The sequence below is a fragment of the Sapajus apella genome, unplaced genomic scaffold, assembly GCF_009761245.1.
Source record: "Sapajus apella isolate SASKATOON/1434 unplaced genomic scaffold, GSC_monkey_1.0 scaffold2, whole genome shotgun sequence".
In the NCBI taxonomy this organism is placed as follows: domain Eukaryota; kingdom Metazoa; phylum Chordata; class Mammalia; order Primates; family Cebidae; genus Sapajus; species Sapajus apella.
Window position 1 is genome coordinate 27,958,080 of NW_022436942.1, and position 26,622 is coordinate 27,984,701.

The window sequence follows — 26,622 nt, forward strand, 5'->3', positions numbered from 1 at the left end:
ACCTGTTGATGTGTGTCTTAAGAAGCCTGAGGTAGGGAAGTTTGGTAGGTGGAAGTTACTTTCCATCTCCTTTCTCATAGCATGGCACATGGAAGAGGAGATTTTGGCTTTATCATTTCACTGTGAGCGTCCTGTTTTTTCCATGGGCATGGGCCTTTAGTGCCAAATTTACTTCAAAACCTTGTGAAATTATTTATGCAGAAAGAAATAATGAGGAATCTTGGGTAATGAAAAAGCAACCGGCCAGTTTTGGAAAAATTCCAACATGGGTTGTTTATAACTAATTGGAAAAACATGTCTCCTGTCAGTTGACTTAATCCTTTTTGCAGTGCTGGGGGCCTTAAGTGTTCCCAGAAGGTTTGAGGAGCATAATTAGCTCCCAAGGTGGTCAGCACAGTGACAAAAAAGGACAAAGGGCTCTGCCTGCCTCTGAGGGTCCTTCAGTCATGGTCAGCTCTGACTAGGGGAGCAAAAACCCTGTCTGTCCTCAGCCTTCCTGGCTATGGCAGGGGCGTGGGGTTGGGAGAGCAGAGCGTGGGCACTTGTTCTGGCTGGAAGCTTAGCCTTCGAAACAAGGTTGCAGAGGCAGAGTTTGAGACTCAAACAGGAAAAGGAGGTGGCCCATGTTGCTGCTCTCAGAGCTGAGGGTCCCGAACTGTCTGATTATAAGTGCAGTGTTGGACTCTTACATACTTTTACAAAGTTATTTTCAGAGACACGGAAGTCAGTGGTCCCCACTTTCTCTTCCTCATTGGAGTTTCCTGGAAAAGAGTGTTCCCAGGGACAGATGATCTGATGGGGCTTTGGCCCCACTAGTGTCCTTAAGAGGGAAAGCTCTGTCAGCAGAGGGAACCTCAGCCTCGGCTGATCACACAGGCTATGCTAGGCCAGGATCTGCAGACACCAACAGCCTGCCCTAAGGCTCCCAAGTCAGAGAGGTTCTGTCAGGCCTGGTCCTGGCTTTTGCTAGCCAGTCTCAGTCCCTGGCTGCATCTCTCGGGGGCTGGTGCGATGTTGTTTGTGAGATGGAGCAAATGGCATTGCTTCTACCCCACCAGGGTGGCATCAGGATGAAATTCAACATGGGAAGAACCCTCCCCCACCCCCATGGACCAAGAGGTGATACTATTAGAGATATATGGGTTTGTGGTTTCCCCTTATTGTTTCCTTTTCCTTCCTGAAACCCTGCAAGAGGCTTTGTGGGAAAGGAAGGGTCTTTCAGATGCCTGAGTGCGGCTGGGAATGGCTCTCCCCAGTTAGCCAGGCTGGTTGGAGCCTAGGGGAAGTTGTCTGGGTTGTGGCTTTGAACTGCCAGAGCCACTGAGGCACAGCTGGCCCACTGCCAAGTGCTGCCAATCATCCTGCAAACACCACCATTGTTCATGCCTGGGAGACGTTCCAGCATTGACCAAAAGGGTTGCTGGGTCTTGCCCTGCTCAGGACAGGCTGCTCTAGAGTGATCTATGGTCATACGCTAAGGACAGATCTGGGTCCTATGCCTACCAGGGACCCTGAACACTGAATGCCCATGACAGGACCCCAGCCCATGGGCATGGCCTCTCTTGTTAGTATTAATTATGCACTTATGTGAAACGTACCCACTTTTGAAGAGAGGGACAGACAGTGATTAAAACAGTTGAGGGCAGGTCACTAGGCTGTTTCAGGCTCCATTAGGAAATGGCTCTGAGAAGGTTACTTTAGAGCGAGGGAAAGTTCTCCCTGTTGGAGGGGCTCTAGGCTGGCCAGCCCCTTACTTTAAACCCTGGCCTACTCTAGCCACCCAAGAACCTTCATTAAGTGGCTCTGAAGTAGGAATGGCTACTTAATTTTCAAGGATCAGCATAAAATGAAAATAATTTTCAAAAATTAAGATTCAAGTGGGCCGGGCACAGTGGCTTACGCCTGTAATCCCAGCACTTTGGGAGGCCAAGGCAGGTGGATCACGAGGTCAGGAGCTCGAGACCAGCCTGGCCAACATGGTGAAATCCCGTCTCTACTAAAAATTAAAAAAATTACCTGGGCATGGTGGTGGGTGCCTGTAATCCCTGCTACTGGGGAGGCTGAGGCAGGAGAGTTGCTTGGTCCAGGAGGTGGAGGTTTCAGTGAGCCAAGATCACGCCATTGCACTCCAGCCTGGGGGACAATGAGAGACTATGTCTCAAAACAAAGAAAAAAAAAAAAGATTCAAACAGGAGAACATTCAAGCAAGCGTTAGGGACCCTTCTGAGCACGGGGCCCTGGCTGTGCAGCTTGTACACTGGCCCAGGTCTGGAGAGAGTGCAAGACAGGCAGCTGGCCTGCACCATGTGTGTGAACTGAGTCACCCTGCCCTTTGCAGGGTTGATGGGGATCTTTTCTATGTTGCTGGCCTGGCAGGGCTGATGACATGAGCGGTGCTTGCCCTGGTCTGGGCTGAATATGATAACACTAGGACAAGTTGAGGGGAGGGGGATTGGAGCGGGGTGCTCCAGAGAGCATCATCTCTGTACAATAGGAAGTCCCTGAGCTTGGGCACATGACTTAATCATCTGTCACAAGGTTCAGAGTAAAACCCAGAAGGCCAGGGCAATGATGTATTTAAACGGTCACTACCCAAGTTAGCATTTTCCAGTATCATTAAAAAATGTTTTATAGATACCAGGTCTCACTGTGTTGGCCAGGATGGTTTTGAACTCTTGTTCTCAAGTGATCCTCCTGCCTCGGCCTCCCAGGGTGCTGGGATTACACTAATAAGCCACTGCACCTGGCCTCCAACACTGTTTTAAAATTTTTGACGTATCTGTGATTTTGGACTATACCTGTTTTGTTACTTCTGTTAGAGAAAATTGAACTGGCCAGGTGAGGTGGCTCACGCCTATAATCTCAACACTTTGGGAGGTTGAGGTGGGCAGATCACATGGTGTTTCTACTGTGATAGTTTGAGACTAGTTTGGACAACATGGTGAAACCCCGCCTGTACTAAAAACACAAAAATTAGCCAGGCATGGTGATGGGTGCCTGTAATCCCAGCTACTCAGGAGGCTGAGGCAGGAGAATCTCTTGAACCCAGGAGATGAAGATTGCAGTGAGCTGAGATCATGCCACTGCACTCCTGTCTGGGCCACAGAACAAGACACTGTCTCAAAAAACCAAAACAAAAAAACCTTCGAAAGCAGATTTTTGTCACTGCCAGGTGACCTTACTAATCACTAACCACGGGTGTACAAGGACAAAGGAAATCAGAATGAAAGAATATGTGCCTTGTTTTCTTTGCCTTTGACCTTCAGCCCCATGCATTCCTGCAAATGCTTTGCCCATGGCAAACCTTTGAAGACCCTAACTTTTCTGTTTTAAGTGAGACTTCCAAGTGATTTTATGTTGTCTGGAAAAGGACTATCTCTTTACTGGAGAGCAGTTGGTATCTGAAGAGAATGAGATTAGGTTGCTAGGGACACCCTTGTTTGCAATGTTTGGTTTATATAAATTATTGGTGAATAAGAAAAATAAATTTATTCTTTCTTCCAGATGGTAAACTGGAAACTGTGTTACAGGGCAAAGTGAGTCATGGGGCGTGGGAGACTCAGATGGAACAGGGCTCTGGGACGTTTCTCTTTCTTGACTTGGGACCTCTTTCTAATTTACCTACCAGGCCTCAAATTAAAACACAAACAGAGGCCTCTAATCTGTTTGGATGGGAACAGATAAAAGTTCCTCTGGGTGGATGGATAGGAGAGGGAAGGAGGAAGTTCACAGAAACTGAAAGAGGACTTTTTTTGGGCAGAGAGGAAGAAATCTCCTGTTTAATTACAAAATCAAAATATCATTTGCAGTGCCTTCCTTCTCCAACCAGTCTTTTAAGAAATTGACATGTAATTCACATACCACAAAATGCAGCAATTTAGAGTATCATTCTCTGGTGTTTTGTTTGTTTGTTTGTTTGTTTGTTTTTGAGATGGTGTCTTGCTCTGTCACCCAGGCTGGAGTATATGGCCTGATCTCAGCTCACTGCAATCTGCGCCTCCCAGATTCAAGCCATTCTCCCACCTCAGGCTCCCGAGTAACTGGAGTTAAAGGCAACCGCCATTGTGCCTAGCTAATTTTTGTATTTTTTATAGAGACAGGGTTTCACCATGTTGGCCAGGCTGGTCTTGAACTCCTGACCTCAGGTGATCTGCCCGCCTTGGCCTTGCAAATTGCTGGGATTACAGACGTAAGCCACCGCACTAACCCCATATTCTCAGTTTTTAATTGTTCCATCAAAAAAGTAGGAAGCCCACATATTACTTATCTATTTATCTGATGTTAATGGAGCTTTCTTATAATTAATGTTTACATAGATATCTTTTTTCATCCTATTGTTTTCATCTTATTGTGTTTTTGTATTTAAAGGGTGCCTCTTCTACACATTATATAGGTGGGTCATGTTTTTGTTTGTGTTTCTTAAAATTCAGTCTCACTATTTCACTTTCACTTGGAGTGTTTAGTTCACTTACGGTTCAATGGAATTTCTAATGTATGCCATTTTTGTTCTGTCACCCAGGCTGGAGCACAGTGGTATGATCTCGGCTCACTGCAACCTCTGCCTTCCGTATTGAAGCGAGTCTCCTGCCTCGGCCTCCCGAGTAGCTGGGATTACAGGTATGTGCCACTGTGCCTGGCTAATTTTTTTTGTATTTTTAGTAGTGAGCCAGCATGCCTGGCCTATTTCTCTTTTGTTTTTTGTTCTTCCTTTCCTGCCTTCTTTTGGATGAATGGAGCGATTCTTCACGTATCCTTTCATCTCTAGTGGCTTTTCAGCTGTATCTTTTAGCTCTTTGTTTTTAGCTAAATATGCTTTCTTTAGCAATTGTTCTAGGGATTATGACACACACCCTAACTTTTCACAGTTCACCTGCAGTGCTTATGACATCACTTGGGCAATAAGGCAGTGAAAAGGAATGAAGCACAGACATAGGCCACATGTGGGGGAGCCTCACACTTTATGCCAAGTCCAAGCAGCCAGTCACAAAGGGCCACATATTGTATGATCCCATTTATATGAAATGTCCAGAATGGGAAAATCCAGACAGACAGGGAGCAGATTACTGGTCACCTAGTGCTGGGGAGGGAGGAAGGAAGAATTGGGAGGGGTGATGACTAAGGATAACAGGGTTCCTTGTTGGGGGAATGAAAATGTTCTAAAATCAATTGTGGTGATGGATGCACCGTTCTGTGAGTATACAAAAAGCCACTGATGTTGACACTTTATTTTTATTTATTTATTTTGGAGACAGTTTCACTCAGTTGCCCAAGCTGGAGTGCAGTGGCATAATCTTGATTCACTGCAGCCTGCACCTCCCGGTTCAAGTGATTCTTCTGCCTCAGTCACCTGAGTAGCTAGGATTATAGGCATGCGCCACCACACCTAATCATTTTTTTTTTTTGTTTTTTGAGACAGAGTCTCTCTCTGTCACCCAAGCTGGAGTGCAGTGTTGTGATCTTAGCTCACTGCAACCTCTGCCTTCTGGTTTCAAGTGATTCTCCTGCCTCAGCCTCCCATGTAGCTGGGATTACAGGCGACTGCCACCACATTGAGCTAGCTTTTTTGTATTTTTAGTAGAGAATGGGTTTCACCATGTTGGTGAAGACTTGGTCTTGGACTCCTGACTTCAGGTGATCTACCCACCTTGGCTTCCCAAAATGCTGAGATTATAGGCCTGAGCCACTGCATCTGGCTCCACAAGGTAAATTTATATTTACTTTTTAAGTAGCTGCCAAACTGTCTTTTGGAGTGGCCATGCTGTCTTATGTTCCCCCAACCTGTGTGAAGGCTCCACTTCCACACACCCCCACTTGATATTGATAGTGATATCTTTGTTTGTTTGCTTTTTGAGATGGAGTCTCTCTCTGTCACCCAGGCTGGAGTGCAGTGGTGCAATCTCGGCTCACTGCAACCTCTGCCTGCTGGGTTCAAGCAATTCTCCTGCCTCAGCCTCTTGAATAGCTGGGACTACAGATGCAGGCCACCATGCCTGGCTAATTTTTTTGTATTTTTAGTAGAGACAGAGTTTCGCCATGCCGCTCAGGCTGGTCTCGAACTCATGACCTTGTGATCCGCCCACCTCAACCTTCCAAAATGCTGGGATTACAGGTGTGAGCCACCACATCTGGCTGTGATATATTTTTTAATGTTGCACCTTTCTCGATCACATGTACAGCATGGCTTTCTTTGCATTCAAAGTGTTTCATTGAAAGATTTCTTCATATGGATTGTGTGTGCATATTTTAGCACATTTATTTCTGAGAGCTTTGTTTTTTTGGGGTGTGCTGTTGCAAATAGGATATTTTCTTCTCTTTTCTAACTGCTTGTTTGTACATAGGAAGACTGAGGCCAGGCTTGGTGGCTCAGGCCTGTAATCCTAGCACTTTGGGAGACTGAGGCAGAAGGGTTGCTTGAGCCCAGGAGTTTGAGACCAGCCTGGGCAGCATAGTAAGACCCCATCTCTTTTTTTTTGCGACAGGGTCTTGCTCTGTCACTCAGGCTGGAGTGCAGTAGTGCAGTTCTGGCTCACTGCAACCTCCACCTCCCAGGTTCAAGCAATTCTCATGCCTCAGCCTCCCGTGTACCTGGTATGAGAGGTGTGTGTCACCACACCCGGCTAGTTTTTGTATTATTAGTAGAGTCAGGTTTTTGCCATGTTGGCCAGGCTGGTATTGAACTCCTGGCCTCAAGCAATCCACCTGCCTTGGTATCCCAAAGTGCTGGGATTACAGGCATGAGCTGTGGCCGGCCTCATCTGTATAGTTTAAAAATTAAGAAAAAGAAGGCTGTTTAGTATGTTACTTTTGTACCTAACTCCTTAGCAAAATCTGTCTGCCTCATTTTTCAGAATAAATATAACTATTTCACCTTCTGCTTTTTTTCTTTAATGTCTGACTTTCCTCCTTGTCTAGTTTCATCAGCTAGGGCCTCCAAAATAACAGTGGTAACAGAGGACATTCTTTTGTTCCAAAGGTTGATGGAAGCTTCTGTTGCTTTCATCCCTTACAAATGATGCTGGGCTTTGGCTTGACGGGTGTGTGTCTGGGTGTAATTTCCTTTATTGTGTATAATTTAAGGAGGTATCCCTCTTTCTAATTGGATAAGTTTCTTTTATAAATTTTGTAGTAAAGTTTGTCAAATGCCTTTTCAACATCTATGATGATTATGATTTTCAACATATTAATATAAATAAAATGAAAAGTTCTAATTTTGAACCATCCTTTTCACACTGTACAAGTCCCATGTGGTTTAGGTAACTTTTTTTGAAGCCCCAGTGGGGTTTATTTGCTAATATATTACTTTGGATTTTCATACATTGATTTTTATGTAAACGTCTTATCTTGTTTTGTTTTAGAGATAGGGCCTTGCTCTGACGCCCAGGCTGGAGTGCAGTAATGTGATCACAGCTTATTGTAATTTTAAACTCCTGGGCTCAAATGATCCTCCCGCCTCAGCCTCCTGGGTAGCTGACACTATAAGCACATGCCACCACACCTGGCTAATTTTTAATTTTTTTGTAGAGGCAGAGCCCTGCTATGCTGTCTAGGCTGCAGTTCAGTGCACATTGTAGGTGTGAATTATTGTTCTTTCAGCTGGAATCATTCCCTCTCCCATCTGTTTGTCTTTAAACTCTGGGCAGGCACACACACTCCACCCGCACATCCTAACTGCAAAATATTGATGTTGTCCAACCTGCCTTGAGAAGGGAGAACTGTTTTTCCCTCTTTGTATCTCTGCTGGTGTCCAGTCCACTGCTGTGTTTTTGGTAAATACTTGACCCACAGAGTGTGGGAGGCAGGAAGGGAAGGCTTCTGCATTTCCTTTGTGGACCCGACATCATGGATCCATTAAGCATATTGGGAAACCAGCAGATCAGGTGGCCATACACTCTAGTTGCATCTGACCCTGAATTGCTCAGGCCCCTGCGTGCCGGTGATTTGCTTTTCTTTGTGAGCTGTCTCTTCACTCATATTCCTAGGCTGAGTTCCCCAAAACAGCGGCTAGCACGGCAGCTGTAACAGTAGTGGGTGCATTTCTGATCTTGCGTGACCTGATTTACAGGGTATTTTGAATAAGAGCTACCTATTACCGCTTGGGATATGGCTAAACTTTACTTGACTTTCTTTCATAAAGTAACTGGTAGAATATGTGGCATAAGGCTATTATTGCAAAAGCAGAAGTGTTGGGGGGTGATTGAGCTTGGGCAGCCTCGGGAGGTAGACAGGCCCCCATCAGCACCGTCCTGGCCAGTTGTAGGTTATACGACCTTGGGGGAATCCCCTCAACTCTCTGAGCCTTTGTTTCTTCCCTCATTAAGGAGATCATCCATTCCTCATTGGACTATTGTAAAGCTTAAGATCAAACATCTTTCAAGGCACTTGGAGCAGTGCCTGGGCTCCGGAGTCTTTAGGCTGTAACCTCAGCAAACACTCAAATCCCAGCCACTGTCTCTTCTCTTCTCTCCAGTGTGGGAATGTGGAGGACCAGCCTTTTTGTTCCCATTTACCCTGGGGTTCTTTCTTCTAAACTTCATCTGGCACCTGCTGCGCACCAGGGATTCACGGGTGGGGAGGCCAGGAGGGACAGCTGAGTCTGGCCTCTGTCTTTCAGCTTGCCTCAGTCCCCATGGCTGTCACCTGGCCCTTTGCTCTGGAATCTGGACCCTGCAATCTCCTACCAAAGGCTCAGCCCAAAGAGGCCTCGAGGGCACCCCCTATTGGTGAGAAGATTCTGTAGCTGTCCATGTCTCCCCATCTCCTGAGTGGATGATCAGCCTCAGCAATCCAGAGACACGTTCTTGGATTCTGCCAGCCTTATTTTTCAGTTGAAAATTCAAAGGAGAAGGTTATGTTCAAAAAGAAAGTAAAAAACTTTGAGTGCTGTAGCCTGAGGGCCCGAGTTCACAGTTGCACCCACAAAAACAGAGGCCTTCCAAAGCATCAGTCCCTGTGTGTCTACCCCAAAGAGAGCAGCTTTCTACTTGGGCTTCTGAAGGGCTATCAGTTCCCCTCAAAGAACCTCCTGTCTCAGGAGACCCCTGGATCAGTCAGGGAAAGCCAGTTCCAGGCAGCTGAGAACGTGGCTTCATGTCCTCCTCTGCACAGTGTTCTGAAGTGGTGGCTTCCCACATGGCTGTTGAATAAGTGAATAAATACCTTGGGCATGAACAGGAGCTGGGTAGAGCTCTCTCTGCAGGGCTGGGACTCGCTGGCTGCGCTGTCTCCTGGTTTACAGTGGACGTACGGAGGAAGGGGGAGAATTACCCAGACCAGTGGGAGAGTTTCGTGTCCTCAGAAGTATTTTGAGCGCAGTGGCAAGCAGCAATTCTTCCCTGCATTTGCAGCATGTGTGGTTCTGAGTTTCCTGGCATTCCATGCTGGTTATTCTGTCCCAGCCAAGAATCTTGCCCTCGTAAGGAGCTGGAATTATAGCAGAAGGTGAAAGAGTTTGAAGTCTTTGGCAGCCTATTGCTGGCTTAGACAAAATTTCAAACTTTAAAGAAGAGGGAAGAGAAGTAAGGCCAGGCTATGGGTCCCAGAGGAGAGTGGCACCTGCTGTTTCCTGAGATAAATTATGCTGGGGCCCCTATTACAGCTCCTGGCCCTTCTTATTAAAAGGACAACTCTCCATTCACTCCCACCCATCTCCCTCTCCCCTTTCTGTAAGAGCAGCAGGTATGGGTTGATGAATCCCTACACCTGCCAGGCCTTTGCAGGCAGTGGTGTTAGGCCCAGCCTGCTGAGTTCCTAGGAAATTGAACAAGCATTTATGGAGGGCTCACTCCATGTCAGGCTCTGCCACCAACACCCTGGAGACAGAAGACCAAGACATAGTTCCCAGCCAAGGGGAGGGTGAAAGCTTAGCATGCGATGCTTTGAGAGCTCAGGATGCATCCAACCCAAAGTGCAGGCGAAAGGAAATGCTCACTGTGTGGGTGGGATCTTCAGTACAGCATGCAGTGCAGGCTGCTCTACTGTGTCCCCATCAAGTGCAGTGGTCAAGGGCACAGACTGGACACTCAGAGCTACCAGGGTAAGGAAGCACTCTTCTATCCCTCATCTGCTAGGAGAACTATTTAAAAGATAGGCTTTATTTAATTTTTTTGAGATGGAGTCTCACTCTGTCACCCAGGCTGGAGTGCTGTGGTTCACTGCAAATTCTGCCTCCCAGGATCAAGCAATTCTCCTGCCTCAGCCTCCTGAGTAGCTGAGATTACAGATGCATGCCACCATGCCAAGCTAATTTTTATATTTTTAGTAGAGACAAAAATTTTGTATTTTTAGCTGGGGTATGGCCAGGCTAGTCTCCAACTCTTGACCTCAAGTGGTCCACCCACCTTGGCCTCCCAAAGTGCTGGGACTACAGGTGTGAGCCACTGCACCCTTCTATTTATTTTTTTGAGATGGAGTCTTGCTCTGTGGCCCAGGTTAGAGTGCAGTGGTGTAATATCTGCTCACTGCAACCTCTGCCTCCTGGGTTCAAGTGATTCCCCTGTCTCAGCCTCCTGAGTAGCTAGGACTATAGGCATGAGTCATCACGCCTGGCCAGGAAGTGCCCTTCTATCCCTCATCTGCCGAGAGAACTGTCTAAAAGACGGGCTTTAGGTGGCCTTTTCTGCCATCGCTGTCTACTACATTCTGGTTCTTTTTCAGATATGTAATTTTCAGTAATTAGTAAATTAGCTGATTGGCTAAATTAATTACTAAACAAATTTAGTAATTAGTAATTTTAATAATTTTTAGTTCCCTGCTGAAATCTATAATCTGTGTCTAATAAGCCTACTATCTGAGTCCCATGGGTCTGTGTCTATTATTGTCTATCTATGCTAGTTTTTACACTTAGAATTTTATCTCCCTAAGAGTGTTTTTTATAACTACGGTGTTCATAATCATATCATCATGCCTAGCACAGAGGTGCTCAATAAATATACATTTCCAATGTAAAAAATTTTAAACGTGGTAAAACACATGAAATTTTCCATAACCATTTTAAAGTACACAATTTAGTGTAAGTACATTCATATTTTTGTGCAGCCAAACTCTGGAACTCACTAAATCCTGCCAAACTGAAACTCTATCCCCATTAAATAAGCCATGACTGCTCTCTCCCAGCTCCTGGCCGCCACCACTCTACTTTCTGTCTCTGTGAATCTGATTACTCTAGTTCCTACACATAAGTGGAATCATACAGTTATTTCTCTTTTTGTGACTGGCTTATTTCACTTTGCATAACATCCTCAAGGTTCATCCATGTGCTAGCACGTGTCAGAATTTCCTTCCTTTTTTAAGGCTGAATAATGTTTGACTCTATGGAGAGACCACATATTTGTTTATGTCGGTGGACATTTGTGTTGCTGCTATCTTTCTGCTGCTGTGAATAACGCTGTGCCAAGACTGGCTCAGCCGTGGAGACCCCAGCCCAGGTGGCACTGAAGGAATTAAGATACAGCCACAGAGAGAGAGCGAGCGAGCAAGAGCACAAAAGGTGGGTTCAGAGTGGAGCACCAGGGGTCTCACAACATTTCTAGCCAAGAGTCCAGAGCAGACTCTTACCTATGTATTTATTCTTGACTTTCTGGTGACAAGTTTTACAAGTGGATGCTCTGTGTTGTTTCACTGGTTAAAGGTAAACTAACCAGGCCGCTAGTGTATGTTTACTGTAGGTTAAAGACAAACTAGAAAGCACTCTTTACGAGGGAACAAAGGAAAGGGTCACACATCCTGTGTTCAAAGAACTCATTCATCTGGTGTGAGACATTTATATTGGTTACTGTTTTATAGTGCTTGGAGCAGTTTTCTGCTTTGGGGGCAGTTTTCCGCTTTGAGGGGCCGACTAGGTTTCCCTTGCCGCCGCTCTCAATAGGATTTCTCAGCAAACAATATGATTTCTCACATGTCAGAATTTGCTCTCAACAACGCTGCTATGAACATTAGTGTATAAATGTGTGAGGCCCTTTCAATTGTAGGGGTACATATTCAGAAGTGGAAATGCTGGATTATATGGTAATTCTTTGAGACAGAGTCTTGCTCTGTCACCCAGGCTGGAGTGCAGTGGTTCAATCTTGGCTCACTGCAACCTCTGCCTCCTGGGTTCAAGGGATTCTTATCCCTCAGCCTCCTGAGTAGCTGGGATTACAGGCCTGGACCGCCACGCCCGGCTAATTTTTGTATTTTTAGTAGAGAAGGGGTTTTAGCATGTTGGCCAGGCTGGTCTTGAACTCCTGGCCTCAAATAATTGGCCTGCTCTGTCCTCTCAAAGTGCTGGGATTATAAATGTGAGCCACCATGCCTAGCCTATTTTTAAATTTTTGGTGAATTAACACACTGTTTTCCACAGCTGCAGCTCCATTTTAAACTCCCAGTAAGAGAACACAAGGGTTCCAACCACTCAGCATCCTCGCTAACACTTGTTTTTTTCTGTATTGATTACAGCCATCCTAATGAGTCTGAGGTGGCGTCTCCTTGTAGGTTTTCTTCTTTTTTTTGAGATGGAGTCTCGCTGTCACCCAGGCTGGAGTGCAGTGGTGTGATCTTGGCTCACTGCAACCTCTGCCTCCCAGGTTCAAACAGTTCTCCTGCCTCAGCCTCGCAAGCATCTGGGACTGGAGGCACGTGCCACCACACCCAGCTAATTTTTCTATTTTTAGTAGAGATGTGGTGTCGCCATGTTGGCCAGGCTGGTCTCAAACTCCTGACCTCAAGCGATCCACCCACCTCGGCCTTTCAGAGTGCTGGGATTACAGGCATGAGCCACCATGCCCGGCCTTTCCACGTGATTTTGGTTGAGTTTCCCTAGTAATTAGTGATGGTGAGCATCTTTTTATCTGCTTATTGGCCATTTGCATCTCTTATTTGGAGGACTGTCTATTCAAGTCCTTTACACATTTTTGAACTGCGTTAGTTAGGTTTTTGTTGTTGCATTGTGAGTGCTTTATATATTCTAGATGGGAACTCTTTAACAGAATTTGCACATCTGTCCTGTCATTCTGTAGGTTGCCTTTTCACAATGTTAATATATCCTTCGATGTGATCCAATTTGTCTACTTTTCCATTTGTTGTTTGGGCCTTTGGTGTCATATCCAAGAAATCATTGCCAAAGGAAACTCTCCTTCTATGTTTTAAGAGTTGTCGGCTGGGAATGGTGGCTCACACCTATAATCCCAGCACTTTGGGAGGCCAAAGCAGGTAAATCATGAGGTGAGGAGTTCAAGACCAGCCTGACCAAGATGGTAAAACCCCGTCTCTAGTAAAAATACAAGAGTTACCTGGGCATGGTGGTGGATGCCTGTAATCCCATCTACTTGGCAGGCTGAGGCAGAGAATTGCTTGAACCCGGAACCTGGAGGTTGCAGTAAGCCGAGATCATGCCACTGCACTCCCTCCTGGGTGACAGAGTGAGACTCCATCTCAAACAAACAAGAGTTGTATAGTTTTAGAGCTTACAGTTAGGTCTTTGATTCATTTTTTTTTAAACGTGATATAAGGTAAGTGTTTAACTTCATTCGTTTGCCTGTGGATATCTAGTTTTCCCACACCATTTGTTGAAAGACCGTCCTTTCCCTGATTGAATAGTCTTGGCATCCTTATGGAACTCATTTGCCCGTGTGTGTAAGGGTTTCCTTCTGCACGCTGTACTCCATTCCACTGGTCTCTCTGTCTTTACTGCTTTACCACACTTTCGACCACTGTAGCTTTTAATAATACAATATGAAATTGGGAAGTAAAAGACTTCCAACTTTGTTATACTTTTTCAAGATTGCTTTGGCCTTTTGGGATCCCTTGAAATTGTGTATAAACTTTATGAAATTTATAAGGATGGATTTTTATGTAATTGAAGAAAAAAATGTTACTGAGATTTTGGGATCAATTACACTAAACCTGTAGATCACTTTGAGTCGTATTGACATCTTAATGAATCTAAGCCTTATAATGTATAATTATGAGATGCCTTTACATTTGTTACACAACCGGTCTCTGGAAATCTAAATCCTGCCAAAGTCTTTGCCTCCTGGTTAAGTTTATTCCGATTTTATTCTTTTTGATGCTATTGTAAACAGCCTTTTTTTTTTTTTTTTTTTTAAGATGGTGTCCCACTATGTTGCCAGGGTGGAGTACAGTGGCTATTCACAGGCATAATCATTATAAAAACTGACAGCATTGACCTCCCAGGCTCAAGTGATTCTCCTGCCTCAGCTTCCCAAGTAGCTCAGACTATAGGCATCCACAATCAAGCCCTGCAGGAACTGTTTTCTTAATTTCCCTCTTGGATTGTTGACTGTTAGTGTGTAGAAATGCAACTGACATTTACATGTTGATTTCATAATCCTGAAACTTTGACAGATTACTAGTTCTTACAGATTTTTTCATGCAGTCTGCAGGATTTTCTACAAAGAAGGTCATGCCATTTGTTAACAGAGATAATTTTATTTCTTCCTTTCCGATTTGGATGCCTTTTCTTTTTCCTTTGTTTCTTAATAGCTCTGGCTAGGATTTCCAGTATTATGAAAGCAGGCATCACTGTTTTATTCTTCATGTTGAAAAACTTTGTCTTTCATCATTGAAATGATATTAGCTATGGGTTGTTCATACGACCTTTATTACATTGAGATTATTTCTATTTCTAGTCAGTGTGTTTTTAATCATGAAAGGGTATTAAACTTTGTTAAATGCTTTTTCTTTACTAATTGAAACAAAGTCATGCGTTTTCTTTCCTTCATTCTGTTAGTGATATCTTACATTGATTTTTATATACTAACCACCTTTGCATTCCAGGAATAAATCTCACTTGACGATGTTGTAGAATCCTTCTATGACACTGTTGAATTCTCCTTATTAGTATTTTCTCGAGAGCTTTTGCATCTGTATTGATGAGGGATAGTGGTGGTGTTTTCTTCTGGTGCTTTTTCTGCTTTTGGTATCAGTAATGCTGGCCTCGCAGAATGAGTTTGGAGGTATTCTTTCCTCAGTATTTTGGAAGAATATGAACAGGATTGGTATTGATTCTGTAAATGTTTGGTACAAGTCACCCATGAAGCCATGTGTTCTTGTACTTTTCTTTCTTGTCAAGTTTTTGGTCACTGATTCAATTTCCTTGGTAGTGATAGGTCTGTTTTTCCATCTTCTATTTCATTATTTCTGTTCTAACATTTATTTCCTTCCTTCTCCTAGCTTTGGGTTTAGGCTGTTCTTCTTTTTCTAATAATTTAAGGTACAAAGTTAGGATTTTGGTTTGAGAATTTTTCCTTTTTCTTTTATTTGAGAGAGGGTCTTGCCACGTTGCCTGAGCTGGTCTCAAACTCCTGGGCTCAAGCAATCTCTTGGCCTCAGCCTTCCAAGTAGCTGGGATTATAGAACAGTGTCACTATACCTGGCTGCTGCTGCTTTTGTGTGTGTGGTTGTTGGGGAAAATGGAGTCTAGCCGTGTCACCCAGGCTGGATTGCAGTGGTGCAATCTCGGCTCACTACGACCTCCTCCTCATGGGTTCAAGTGATTATCCTGCCTTTGCCTCCCAAGCAGCTGGATTAAAGGCACTTGCCACCATGCCTGGCTAATTTTTATGTTTTTAGTAGAGACGGGGTTTCACCATGTTAGCTGGGCTGGTCGTGAACTCCTGACATGAGGTTATCTGCCTGCCCGAGCCTCCCAAAGTGCTGGGATTACAGGTGTGAGCCACCGCCCCTGGCCAGCTTTAAGGTAAGCACATACAGCTATAAATTTCCCACATAGCGCTGCTTTTGCTGCATCCCATAAGATTTGATACATGATTTTGTTTCAAAATAGTTTTTTCCTTTTTTAAAATCGTACTTTAGGTTCTGGGATACATGTGCAGATCATGCAGGACTGTTGCACAGGTACATACATGGCAAGGTGGTTTGCTGCCTCCATCCCATCACCTCTATCTGGTATTTCTCCCCTCATTATCCCTCCCCACCCCCATTGTCCCTCCCCTACTGACCGCAGTATGTGATGCTCACCTCCCTGTGTCCATATGTTCCAATTGTTCAACACCCGCCTATGCGTGATAACATGCGGTGTTTGGTTTTCTGTTATTTTTCTTTGATCCATAGTTTTGTAGTATGTTTAGTTCCCATAGATTTGTGGAAATTCTGGTTTTCCTTCTGCTATTATGATTTCAGTTATTTAAAATGTATTAAATGTTGCTTCGAGGCCTAATATATGATCTTTCCCAGAGAACATTCCACATGTACGTTGAAGAATGTGTATTCTGCTGCTGGGTGAAGTCATCTGTGTATGTCTGGTAGGTCCAATTCGTCTATAGTATTGTTTAAGCCCTCTGTTTCCTTCTTGATCTTCTGTCTGGGTGTTGTATCCATTATTCAAAGTGAATTATTGGGCCGGGCACGTGGCTCATGCCTGTAACCCTGGCACTTTGGGAGGCCAAAGCGGGTGGATCACTTGAGGTCAGGAGTTTGAGACCAGCCTGGCCAACAGGGTGAAACTCTGTCTCTACTAAAAATAGCCGGGTGTGGTGGTGTACACCTGTACTCCCAGCTACTCTGAGGCTGAGGCACAGGAGTCATGTGACTCCAGGACGTTACGGTGACCTGTATCACACCACTGCACTCTGGCCTGGGCAATGGAGGCAGATTCTGTCTCAAAAAAATAAAAAGTAAAAAGTGAGGTGTTGAAGTCACCTACTGTTATCGTACAACTATGTTTCTCCTTTCAGTCTGTCAGTGTTCGCTTCATATATTTAGGAGCTCTGAGGTGCATTGCATGTACAGTTATAACTTACATCTTTCTGGTGAATTCACCATTATCTCTTATAACAGCTTTTGACCTTAAGTCTATTTAGTCTGAGATTAGTCTAGCTCCTCCTTTTTTTTGGTTACCATTTGCATGGAATATCTTTTTTCATCCTTTCACTTTCAACCTATGTGTAAGTCTCTTACAGTCTTTTGATGGTGGAATTCATTTGCATTTTTAAAGACTGTCATCTGATGAAACTCACTACCCTGGTGGGTGACTGTGCCGTGAGGCCCACAGCCAAGGGCTCAGTGAGCAGCTGCTCTGGGAGGACCCCAGCACACCATTTGCGGGGCCTCCCAGTGCCACTCTGTGGATTGTTTTCTGCACAGCTTATGGTTTCTCACTTCCTTCCTTCTGCCTGTCTTTGTGTTTGATTTTTTTTGTGTGACACACTTAGAATCCCTTCTCATTTCCTTTTGTGTACATTCTACAGATATTTCCCTTGTAATTACCATGAGGATTACATAAAACATCCTGAAGTTACAGCAATCGATTTTAAACTAGTAAGTTCAGTCACATACAAATACTCTACTCCTTGACAGCTCTGCCTCCTCCTACGTTGTTGATGTTACAAAATATATCTATGTTTTAGAGAGAGGGCCTCACTCTGTCACCCAGGCTGGGGTGCAGTGGCACTGTCATAGCTCATTGTAACCTCAAGACCCTGGACTCAAGTGATCCTCCATAGCTGAGACTACAGGTGCATGCCACCATGCCTAATTTTTTAAAAAATAAATTATGTATTTAACATAGACTTATGGTTACACATCTCTCAAATCCAATAAAATAATTAAAATCAGAGATATGAGTCAAAATTTCAATCATACAGGTCTTTATATGTGGCTTCAAATGTCCACTTCGCATCCTTTTGTTTTGACTTGAAGGACTCCCTTTAGCACTTCTTGCAGGGTAGGTCCCAATGTAATGAACTCTCTTAGCTTCTGTTTATCTGGGAATGTCTTAATTTCTCTGGTCAGGTGCAAGGTGGGAGGATCACATGAGGTCAGGAGTTCAAGACCAGCCTGGCCAACATGGTCACACCCTGTCTCTATTAAAAATACAAAAACATGGTGGCGGATGCCTGTAATCCCAGCTACTTGGGAGGCTGCACCACTGTACTCCAGCCTGGAGGACAGAGCAATACCGTATCTCAGAAAGATGATAAAGTGTCTTAATTTCTTCCTCTTTTTCTTATGAGAGTTCATAAGATGCCTTTGTTTTATAACTTATAACCACCTTTTAATTTGTTCTTGAAAATTTAATTAATTGGTGACTGCTTTTCTTAAATACTTCACTGGTATCGAAGAAAGGGGAAGAATTTAGCCCTTGATTAAAAAAAGATAAACCTGGCTGGAGACAGTGGCTCACACCTGTAATGCCAGCACTTTGGGAGGCTGAGGCAGGCGGATCATGAGGTTCGATGTTCGAGACCTTCCTGGCCAACATGGCAAAACCCTGTCTCCACTAAAAACACAAAAAAATTAGCTGGGCATGGTGGCACATGCCTGTAATCCCAGCTCCTCAGGAGGCTGAGGCAGGAGAATTGCTGGAATCCGGGATGCAGTGAGCTGAGATTGTGCCACTGAAGTCCAGCCTGGGTGACAGAGCAAGACTATCTCAAAAAAACCCTAAGAGGAATTGAGAGGACCTTAACGGCAGATAATACTCCATTGTTACCCTGTGGCTATAAATTTTGAGTTGCTTGTCCTCCCAGAGGTTCTGTTGATGGCTGTAGTAGCTGACAGCCTCTTATTTACACGGTCAGAACGAGTGCTTCTGTTTGATTCCCAGATTCTCCAAGCTTCCCGTGGCGCCACACCAGCTCCTGTCTTAGCACTTCGTGAGTCCAAGGCTGCTTCCAGAGAGGGTCTGGTTGGTAGACCATGACATTGATTCCTGCTTCTAAGCCTAGCTTTATTCTCAGCAGCCCCCACCTTTTTGGTGCTAGAAGAGTGCTTTTTCTAGTACACTCATAAGTGGATGCTGAAATCACAACCTGGCCATTTGGATGTTCAACTACTGCTTTATGCTGCGGAGTCCCTGGAACTCGCCAACCCGTGCCGGAACTCACCGGAGCTCAGGTGTGTAGCACTACCTTGTTTCTCTATGGCTGGAAGTGCAAACATTGTTCATGCGTTTATTTCCCATTTTTATACTTTGGAGGTTTTGTTTTGTGAGACAGGGTCTCACTCTGTCATGCAGCCAGGAGTGTGATCATGGCTCACTGCAGCCTTGACCTCCCGGGTTCAAGCCATCTCGCCTCAGCCTCCCAAAGTGCTAGGAATACAAGTGTGAGCCACTGCACCTGGCCTACTTTTGAGCTTTGAGTTCTTTATATATTCTAGAGATGAGTCTCTGCAGATGAGTCCTTGGTCTGATAGGTGGTTTGTAAACGTTTTTCCCAATCTGTAGCTTATCTTTCCATCTTCCTAATCGAGAGAGCAGAAATGTGGTCTCTCTGGCAAATACTGTTGCAGGAAAGCAGACACAGTATGTATATGAACATGTGGATGTATCCCCTGAGTAAGTGTCCACTTGTGGTGAAGAGATCTCGAGACAGATCAGTGCTGAGAGGTTATTTCATTCAGTAATAGTTGAGCTGGGTATAAACTCTAACCTCATCCTTACTTTCTCTTACTCCACTGTCTGCTGTTGCCGCTGGTGGGAAAGCAATTGTCAACACGTTCTTCCTTCTTTCCACCCTCAGTAGCTTTTAGGACCTTTTGTCTTTTCTGCAATTTTGTTTTGATGGGCCTAGGTATTGATGGATTTATTGAATTGGGGATTGTACCTCCTGACTCTAAAGGGTCCTGGGTCCTGTCTCTGTTTTCATTCTGGAATTTTCTTTTTTTGAGACAGACTCTCACTCTGTCAACAGGCTGGAGTGCAGTGGCAAGATCTCAGCTCACTGCAACCTCCACCTCCTGGGTTTAAGCAATTCTCCTGCCTCAGCCTCCGGAGTAGCTGGGATTACAGGTGCACACCACCATGCCCAGCTAATTTCTGTATTTTTAATAGAGACAGGGTTTCACCATGTTGGTCAGGCTGGTCTTGAACTCCTGACCAGCTGAGATGATCCACTCATCTTGGCCTCCCAAAGTGCTGGAATTATAGGGATGAGCCACCACACCTGGCCTGGAATTTCTTTGAGACATGTTAGATCCTCTCATTTCATCCTCCTTTTGTCATATTTTCCAATTGATTACTTTACTGTTGTTGAATTTGTTAAGTTTTAAATATCTGTGACTGGCAGCCACTAATTCTGGCATCTGAAGCTCTTGGAAGTCCACTCCTCTTATTGCCACTGACTTCTGTGCCCTTTTAGTGGGGCTTTGGCTGTGGCAATCATATGCAACACTGGCTGAAGAATCTCTCACCACGTAGGCTCTCATGCTGTCTCAAGGTAGCTAGTGTTAGAACTGAATCAGAGGGACGCCCTGGTAGTGGGGACAAACCCCCACACATTTGCTCACAGAAGTCATCTGTGTTGATGATGATTGTTTTGGTATGAGAGCAGAGGGAAAACAGGGGCTGAACATTTTGCCTCAAGTGTGTACATTCAAATCCCTAATGAGGCTGGGCATGGTGGCTCGCCCCTGTCATCCCAGCACTTTGGGAGGCCGATGCAGGAGGATCACCTGAGGTCAGGAATTCATGACCAGCCTGGCCAACACAGCAAAAACCCATCTCTACAAAAATACATGCCTATAGTTTTGGGAGGCTGAGGCAGGCATATTGCTTGAACCTGGGAGATGGAAGTTGCAGTGAGGCGAGATTGTGCCACTACTCTCCAGCCTGGGCAGTTCATAATTAAGAGATAAATTGACTCACAGTTCTAGAGGCTGTACAAGCATAGCTCCAGCATCTGCTTGGCTTCTGGCGAGGCCTCGGGAAGCTTACAATCATGGGAGAAATGGGAGTGGGTGCAAGGAGAGAGAGGCGGTGCCAGGGTTCTTTATAAACAGACTGCTCTCATGTGAACTAATAGAGCAAGAACTCTGGCTTCACCAAACGGAGGGCACTAAGCCATCCATGAGGGAATGCACTCCCTCTAACAAACGTGAGATTTGGAGGGGACACACTTCCAAGCTGTGTCAGGCTGTAGATGTTTTGCTTTGACTCTTAGCTCCTTGAATGATAATTGAGTATTTGTCCTGGAGAGAGGGAGAGAGACAGACAGTTTTACCTCCAGACTGGAAGGCAGATGCCAGACAGGGCAGAGTGCCAGCTGGTTGGGGCAGCTTACCACACGGGGCGGGGAGGGGCCAGGGGCACAAAGCTGCAGGCACATAGGTGGATGTAGGTGGCCACCAGAGTGCAGGCAGGCTGGAGCTCCCAGGTGCCACAGGGGTCCTACACACAGGCTGAGGAATGGTGCAGGGTCCACCTGAAATCAGGGCCACCCAGTCACTGTCCCTACCCTGGGGAGTGGCATGGAGGAGGGGCCTAAGCTAGATCAGGGAAGGGGCGCACACTCACCACCCAGAAGCAGTTCCCCAAGCTGGAGCAGGGGTCCTGGAAGAAGGCCTGCAGGTGGGGCTCTGTCCTGGGCAGGCCTACTGAGTCTTCTCGGTGGCCCTGCAGTCAACATCCACCTGGCGGGACAGACAAGACTCAGGCCTCCCGCTGGACCATGTGGCCTTCCCACATACAGCAGCCTCAGCAGGAGACTCCTCCAAACCCTGGGCCTGCAAAGTCCTCTGCAGAGCCAGCAGGCCACCTGCTTCTCCTGGGACTCCAGCGAGCAGCCCTCAAGAGACTCAGCTGGAGGGAGGAAGGGCAGGTTCACCCACTCACCTGCCAGGCCAGCCTGAGCTCCTCCACGCTGCAGGCCACAGAGCCGTCCAGCAACATCAGCTCTTGCCTGCTTCATTGTAGTCAGTGCCCAGAAGGCCTGCGGATATGCATGTGTGGAGGAGGGAAGCTGAGGAGGTCCTGAGAGCCTGTGATCCTCCCACAGGGGACCTGTGTGTGAGATGAGCCTGAGGCACACCGAGGAGTGGTAGAATCCTGCCACCTCAACCCCGGACTCCCGGAACCCAGGGCCCAGGCTCCAAACCCTCAACAGAGGAGGTAGAGAAAGCACAGGGACTGAGGATAGCACGTGTCCCCGCTGTCCTCAGCTCAAGTGGCCGTAATCCAGGCCCTTCCTTTGTGTTCCTTGGCAGAGAGACCACAGAAGGGCCAACTCCACCCTGGAGCCATGTATCCCAGGGATGGGGGCAGAAAGCCCTGGGCCTCAGTGCGATTATGTGGACACAAGGTCAGTAACATGCTGCAATGCTAGAGACAAGGCCAGCAGAGCCTCTGCATCCATAGTCACCGCCTACAACCCGGGGATCTGTCGCACTAGATGCTGAGACTGGTGCATCCTGAGGAGGCTCTTGGCGATGGGGCCAACCCCACCGGGGCCCAGACTCACCATGGTGCCAGAGGCCCAGAGTCAGGCTGCAGAGGCCGGTGGGCACGTCACAGGAGACGGAGACCCCGTCCTCACTGGCCAGCTCAATCCTGGGGATGTCCCTCCTTGTCAAGGCAGGCTGCAGCTGGAGGTCTGGACAGCTCTCCCCAGCAGGGAAGAGTTGTATAGCCTGTAGGCCTGTGGGCCAGAGCAGGTGGGCAGGAGGGCTGACCCACAGCCAGGGGACAAGCTTGAAAGGGCCATTCCCCCAGGTGACCTGCCACAGGCTCAGGTCTCTGGGGGAAGCTCAGGCCTCTTCTCACCTGCAGGCTGGGGTAGAAGATGAGGGTCATGTGATTCAGCTCCACGGTCAGGGCCATGAGCCCCAAGTCTGTCCGACTCAGCATCAGGGAGAATGTGTTGTGAGTAAAGTCTTGGGCCAGCAGGATGCTGCCATACTGGGCGCTGAGGTCCCACACCCGGCCATTGAATGTCACCATGTGCTGGGCCCCAGCCACCAGGGCATGATCTGGGGAGAAGCAGCCCCAAAGGCAGGGTGAGTGGGGTCGGCTCCACCCACCACAGTGGGAGCCCAATGCCTGCTGGGCACCCTGATGCCTAGAGCCCCAGTTTAGCCTGCCCTGAGGCCAGGAGTCCCCCTCCCCTGGTACAGCAGCCAGAGGCCCAGTGATCCCCCACCAGCTTCAAGATGACATGAGCTGAAGGTCTACGGCCCATTCAGCCCTAACAAGGAATGGAGTCCCGAGACCTGGGATGTCCAGAGCAGGGACAGCCATGGACACAGCAGGCAGATTGGTAGCTGCAGGGTTTCATTTTAGGATGATAAAAACCTTTTAAAATCGATTGTGGTGAGGCATGCACAATTCTGTGAATAAAGTAGAAGCCACTGAATCATGCACTTAAAATTCACAGATCGGCTGGCATGGTGGCACTGAGCCATCCCAGCGCTTTGCAGGGCTGAGGCAGGAGGATCACTTGAACCCAGGAGGTCAAGGGTGTAGTGAGCTGAGATCATACCACTGCACTCCAGCCATGACAACAGAGTGAGACCTAGTTTCAAAAAAAAAAAAAATGACAGATCATACAAGTCATCCATTTGATCTCAAGGAAGCTACCGGGGGAGGCGGGGGGAGACACTGACTAGTTAAGTGGATGGCCAATGGCTCCCTCAAACACGAGAGTGGTGTCCTGCAGCCCTGCCCTCTTCAGGGTAGGGAAGAGATGGCCTGTGAAGGAGCAGCTCTGAGCAGTCCAGCCAGTGTGGTCCCTGAGCTGCCTTGAGGCTGCTTGTGCCCGTGGCAGGGAAGCACCATCTACAGTGCACAGCCAGGCACCTGATGGCCAGGGCCAGCATCCCAAGGGAGGCACTACCAGTCCCATGGTCAGCTGTCAGAACTGAGGGGCACAGAGAAGCCCATGGTCACACACACAGAACTTGAAGACCAGCTGTTTTCTACAGCATCAGAGTGCTGCTTAGACATGACTGCACCCACGCTTCTAGGGAGCCCTAGGCCTCCCCGTGAGTCCCACACAGATAAACTGCTCCTTGCCAAGCCTGGGTACCGTGGCTCCCCCATGGACATGAGGGACTCCCTCGTGCATCAAGAACGGTACATACCCCTTACCCATGTGAGCGAACCACATGGTTACCTGCATTTCACAGTGGAGGAATCTGAGTCCAGAGAGGTCAGCAGACTCACCTGAGCCACACGCAAGCTCCCCAGGAGCCCAGAGCCGGTCCTCCCAGCACTGCCCTTGGCTGCAGGTCGCCCCTGACCGGTAAGTCTGAACTCAGTTAGTACCCTTCCAGCTGTAACAGGAGGTCTGCCTTCTGCTCCGGCAGAGCCCACAGGGAGGGAGCTGGCCTGAAGCCCTAAACCGCCTGATATACGCTGCTGGGCCAGGCCTTATATTCTGGACATCTGCAGGATGTGCAGCCTCAGCCCTAGTCCTAGAGGACCTTGGGAAGTCCAATAAGCTCTGGGCCTGGCACCGTGATGCCACGAGCCTCTCCCTGTGCCCCCACAGTACCTGGCCCTGCAGCTGTGCCCATGGGGCAGAGGGCATCACAGCCCGGGGCAGGACTCACACTCCCAGGGACCCTGCAGCAGGTGGCATCTGAGCCAGCATGTCGGCCCCGGACAGCTCTCGGAGTGGCCGTGGCAGCTTCTCCTCCACCAGGTAGCTGGTCACCCGGGCCACATCCAGGGGCTCATCTCCCCCAGGCAGCAGTGGCAGCATCACCACCACTGAGTAGGTCCTAGAGGGAACACACAGGACAAGTTGCTGTGCCTGGCCAAGCCGTGCTTCCTTTAGCTGCAGAGGGGGAGCTCACAGGTCCACAGGGAGCTCTGCCATGGAGAGCACGGGGGTGTCTCTTGGGGAAGGGCTGTACTTATTCTAGGAAATCCCATAATGAGAAGGACAGAGGCCGGCACGACAGTGGAGGTAGGGGGTGAGGCCGGTACAGAAACAAGCTGCCCTATTTTGAGGACACAGGTGTCTGATGTCATGCCTGATCTGCCCCCTGGGTCTTGGGCAGCATGCAGCCTTGTGTGTGGGGTGCCGAGGACAGAAGCTGGAAGGGCTAGGAAATTGTTTTGGTTTGTTTTTTCAGACAATCTCATTCTGTTGCCCAGGTTGGAGTATAGTGGTAAAATCTCGACTCACTGCGACCTCTGCCTCCTGGGTTTAAGTGATTCTCCTGTCTCAGCCTCCAGAGTAGCTGGAACTACAGGCACCCACTGCCACGCCCAGCTAATTTTTGTATTTTTAGTAGAGTCAGGGTTTCACCATGTTGGTCAGGCTGATATCGAACTCCCGACCTCAAATGATCTGCCCACCTTGGCCTCCCAAAGTGCTGGGATTACAGGCGTGAGCCACTAAGCCCGACCACAGGTCTAAGAAATTTCTACAGTTGAGGGGAGGACTGGAACTTTCTCAATATGTAGAGTAGGGGTCAAGCCTGTGAGATCTGAATGATCGGGATATCTTGGCTCACTTGGGGGCGTAGTGGGAAGAGGAACATTGCATACTCTGTTGATGGGCCGGTGGAGGGGGTACAGGGGCAGGTGGCCTCACGTACCTTCTGGGGAGCCCAGAGGCCCTGCAGCTGAAGGCAGGAAGCAGCCTCAACACCCTCCCTGCCAGTTGAATCCATTTTTTGGCAACCCCGCCAGATCCCACTCACCAGGTAGGCGAATAACCAGGCAGGTGATTCTTCAACCAAGCCAAAGCCTCACCCTGGGAGCTCTTCCCTTCCTCAGCCTACAATCTGACTGCGAAAGGGCAGGAGCAGGAACTTGTATTACATGGAGCCTTTTCCCCGTGATGCAGGTTTAGTCCCTGTTCTACAGCTGGGGAAACAGGCACACAGAGTTGATGCAGAGGAATCCTAGTTAGAGGCAGAGCCAGAGTCCAGATGTTCTGCAAAGCCACCAGTGTGGAAGAAGGGGGCTGCCCCCCTGCCTGGAGCCCGGTTCCTGGTGGGCCTCATGCCTGTGAGGGAAAAGGATACTGGGTCCCCAGGCCCCTGCTCTAGACTGGGTTCCCCCCTTCACCACCCCCGTGTTTTCAACACAGGGACCAAAGGGGCCTTTTGAAGAGAAAGGGTGCTCACATCCTTCCTAGGTCAGAGCAGAAGCCAGAACCCTTGCCCCCACCCCACCCCCAAGCCTTGGGACCTCCCAGTCCCTCCCAGTTGTATCCACTCTCCCTTGCTCACATTCTGCTTCAGCCCCACCAGCTTGATATTCAAACAGGCCAGGCACGGTGGCTCATGCCCATAATCCCAGCACTTTGGAAGGCTGAGCCTCTGGAGCCCAGCAGTCTGAGACCAACCTGACTAATATGGTGAAACCCCGTCTCTACTAAAAATACAAAAATTAGCCGGGTATGGTGGTGTGTGCCAGTAATCCCAGCTACTTGGAAGGCTGAGGCAGGAGAATCACTTGAATTTGAGAGCAGAGGTTGCAGTGAGCTGAGATCACACCACTGCACTCCAGCCTGGGTGACAGAGAACGAGACTCCATTTCAAAAACAGGCCAGGCACATCCCTCTCCCAGGCCTCTGTGCAGAGGCGCCCCCACCTGGAGCTCTCTTCCCACGCTGACCCATGGCTCTTGCACAAACTGTACCTTCTCCTCAAAGCCGGCCGTGGCCTCACCATAGGATCCCCCTGCCCACCATCTCACCAGTGTTCCTTCTCTAGCATTTGCCACCTAACGTATCACTCAGTGGTGGTAAATGGATGAGCAGTGGGCCACACCCAGCCTGCAGCCTGCTTCTGCACAGCCTGCAAGAAGGGCTTCTGTGGGTTTAAAAGATAACAAAACAGGCCAGGTGCGGTGGCTCATGCCTGTAATACCAACACTTTGGAAGGCCAAGTGGGGTGTATCATCTAAGATCAGGAGTTTCAGATCAGCCTAGA

At 47.6% G+C, this 26,622-nt stretch overlaps 1 protein-coding gene across 1 annotated transcript in view; it reads right to left on the minus strand.

Moving 5' to 3' along the window:
- LOC116554797 overlaps positions 1-26,622 on the minus strand; it is a 62,536-nt gene that overhangs the window by 1,025 nt on the left and 34,889 nt on the right. The window contains 10 exon segments of the mRNA XM_032282910.1: positions 21,018-21,122; positions 21,124-21,158; positions 21,251-21,300; positions 21,303-21,366; positions 21,569-21,633; positions 21,636-21,665; positions 22,194-22,370; positions 22,450-22,701; positions 23,370-23,506; positions 24,283-24,453. Of these exon segments, the coding sequence (XP_032138801.1) occupies positions 21,018-21,122; positions 21,124-21,158; positions 21,251-21,300; positions 21,303-21,366; positions 21,569-21,633; positions 21,636-21,665; positions 22,194-22,370; positions 22,450-22,701; positions 23,370-23,506; positions 24,283-24,453 (1,086 nt within the window).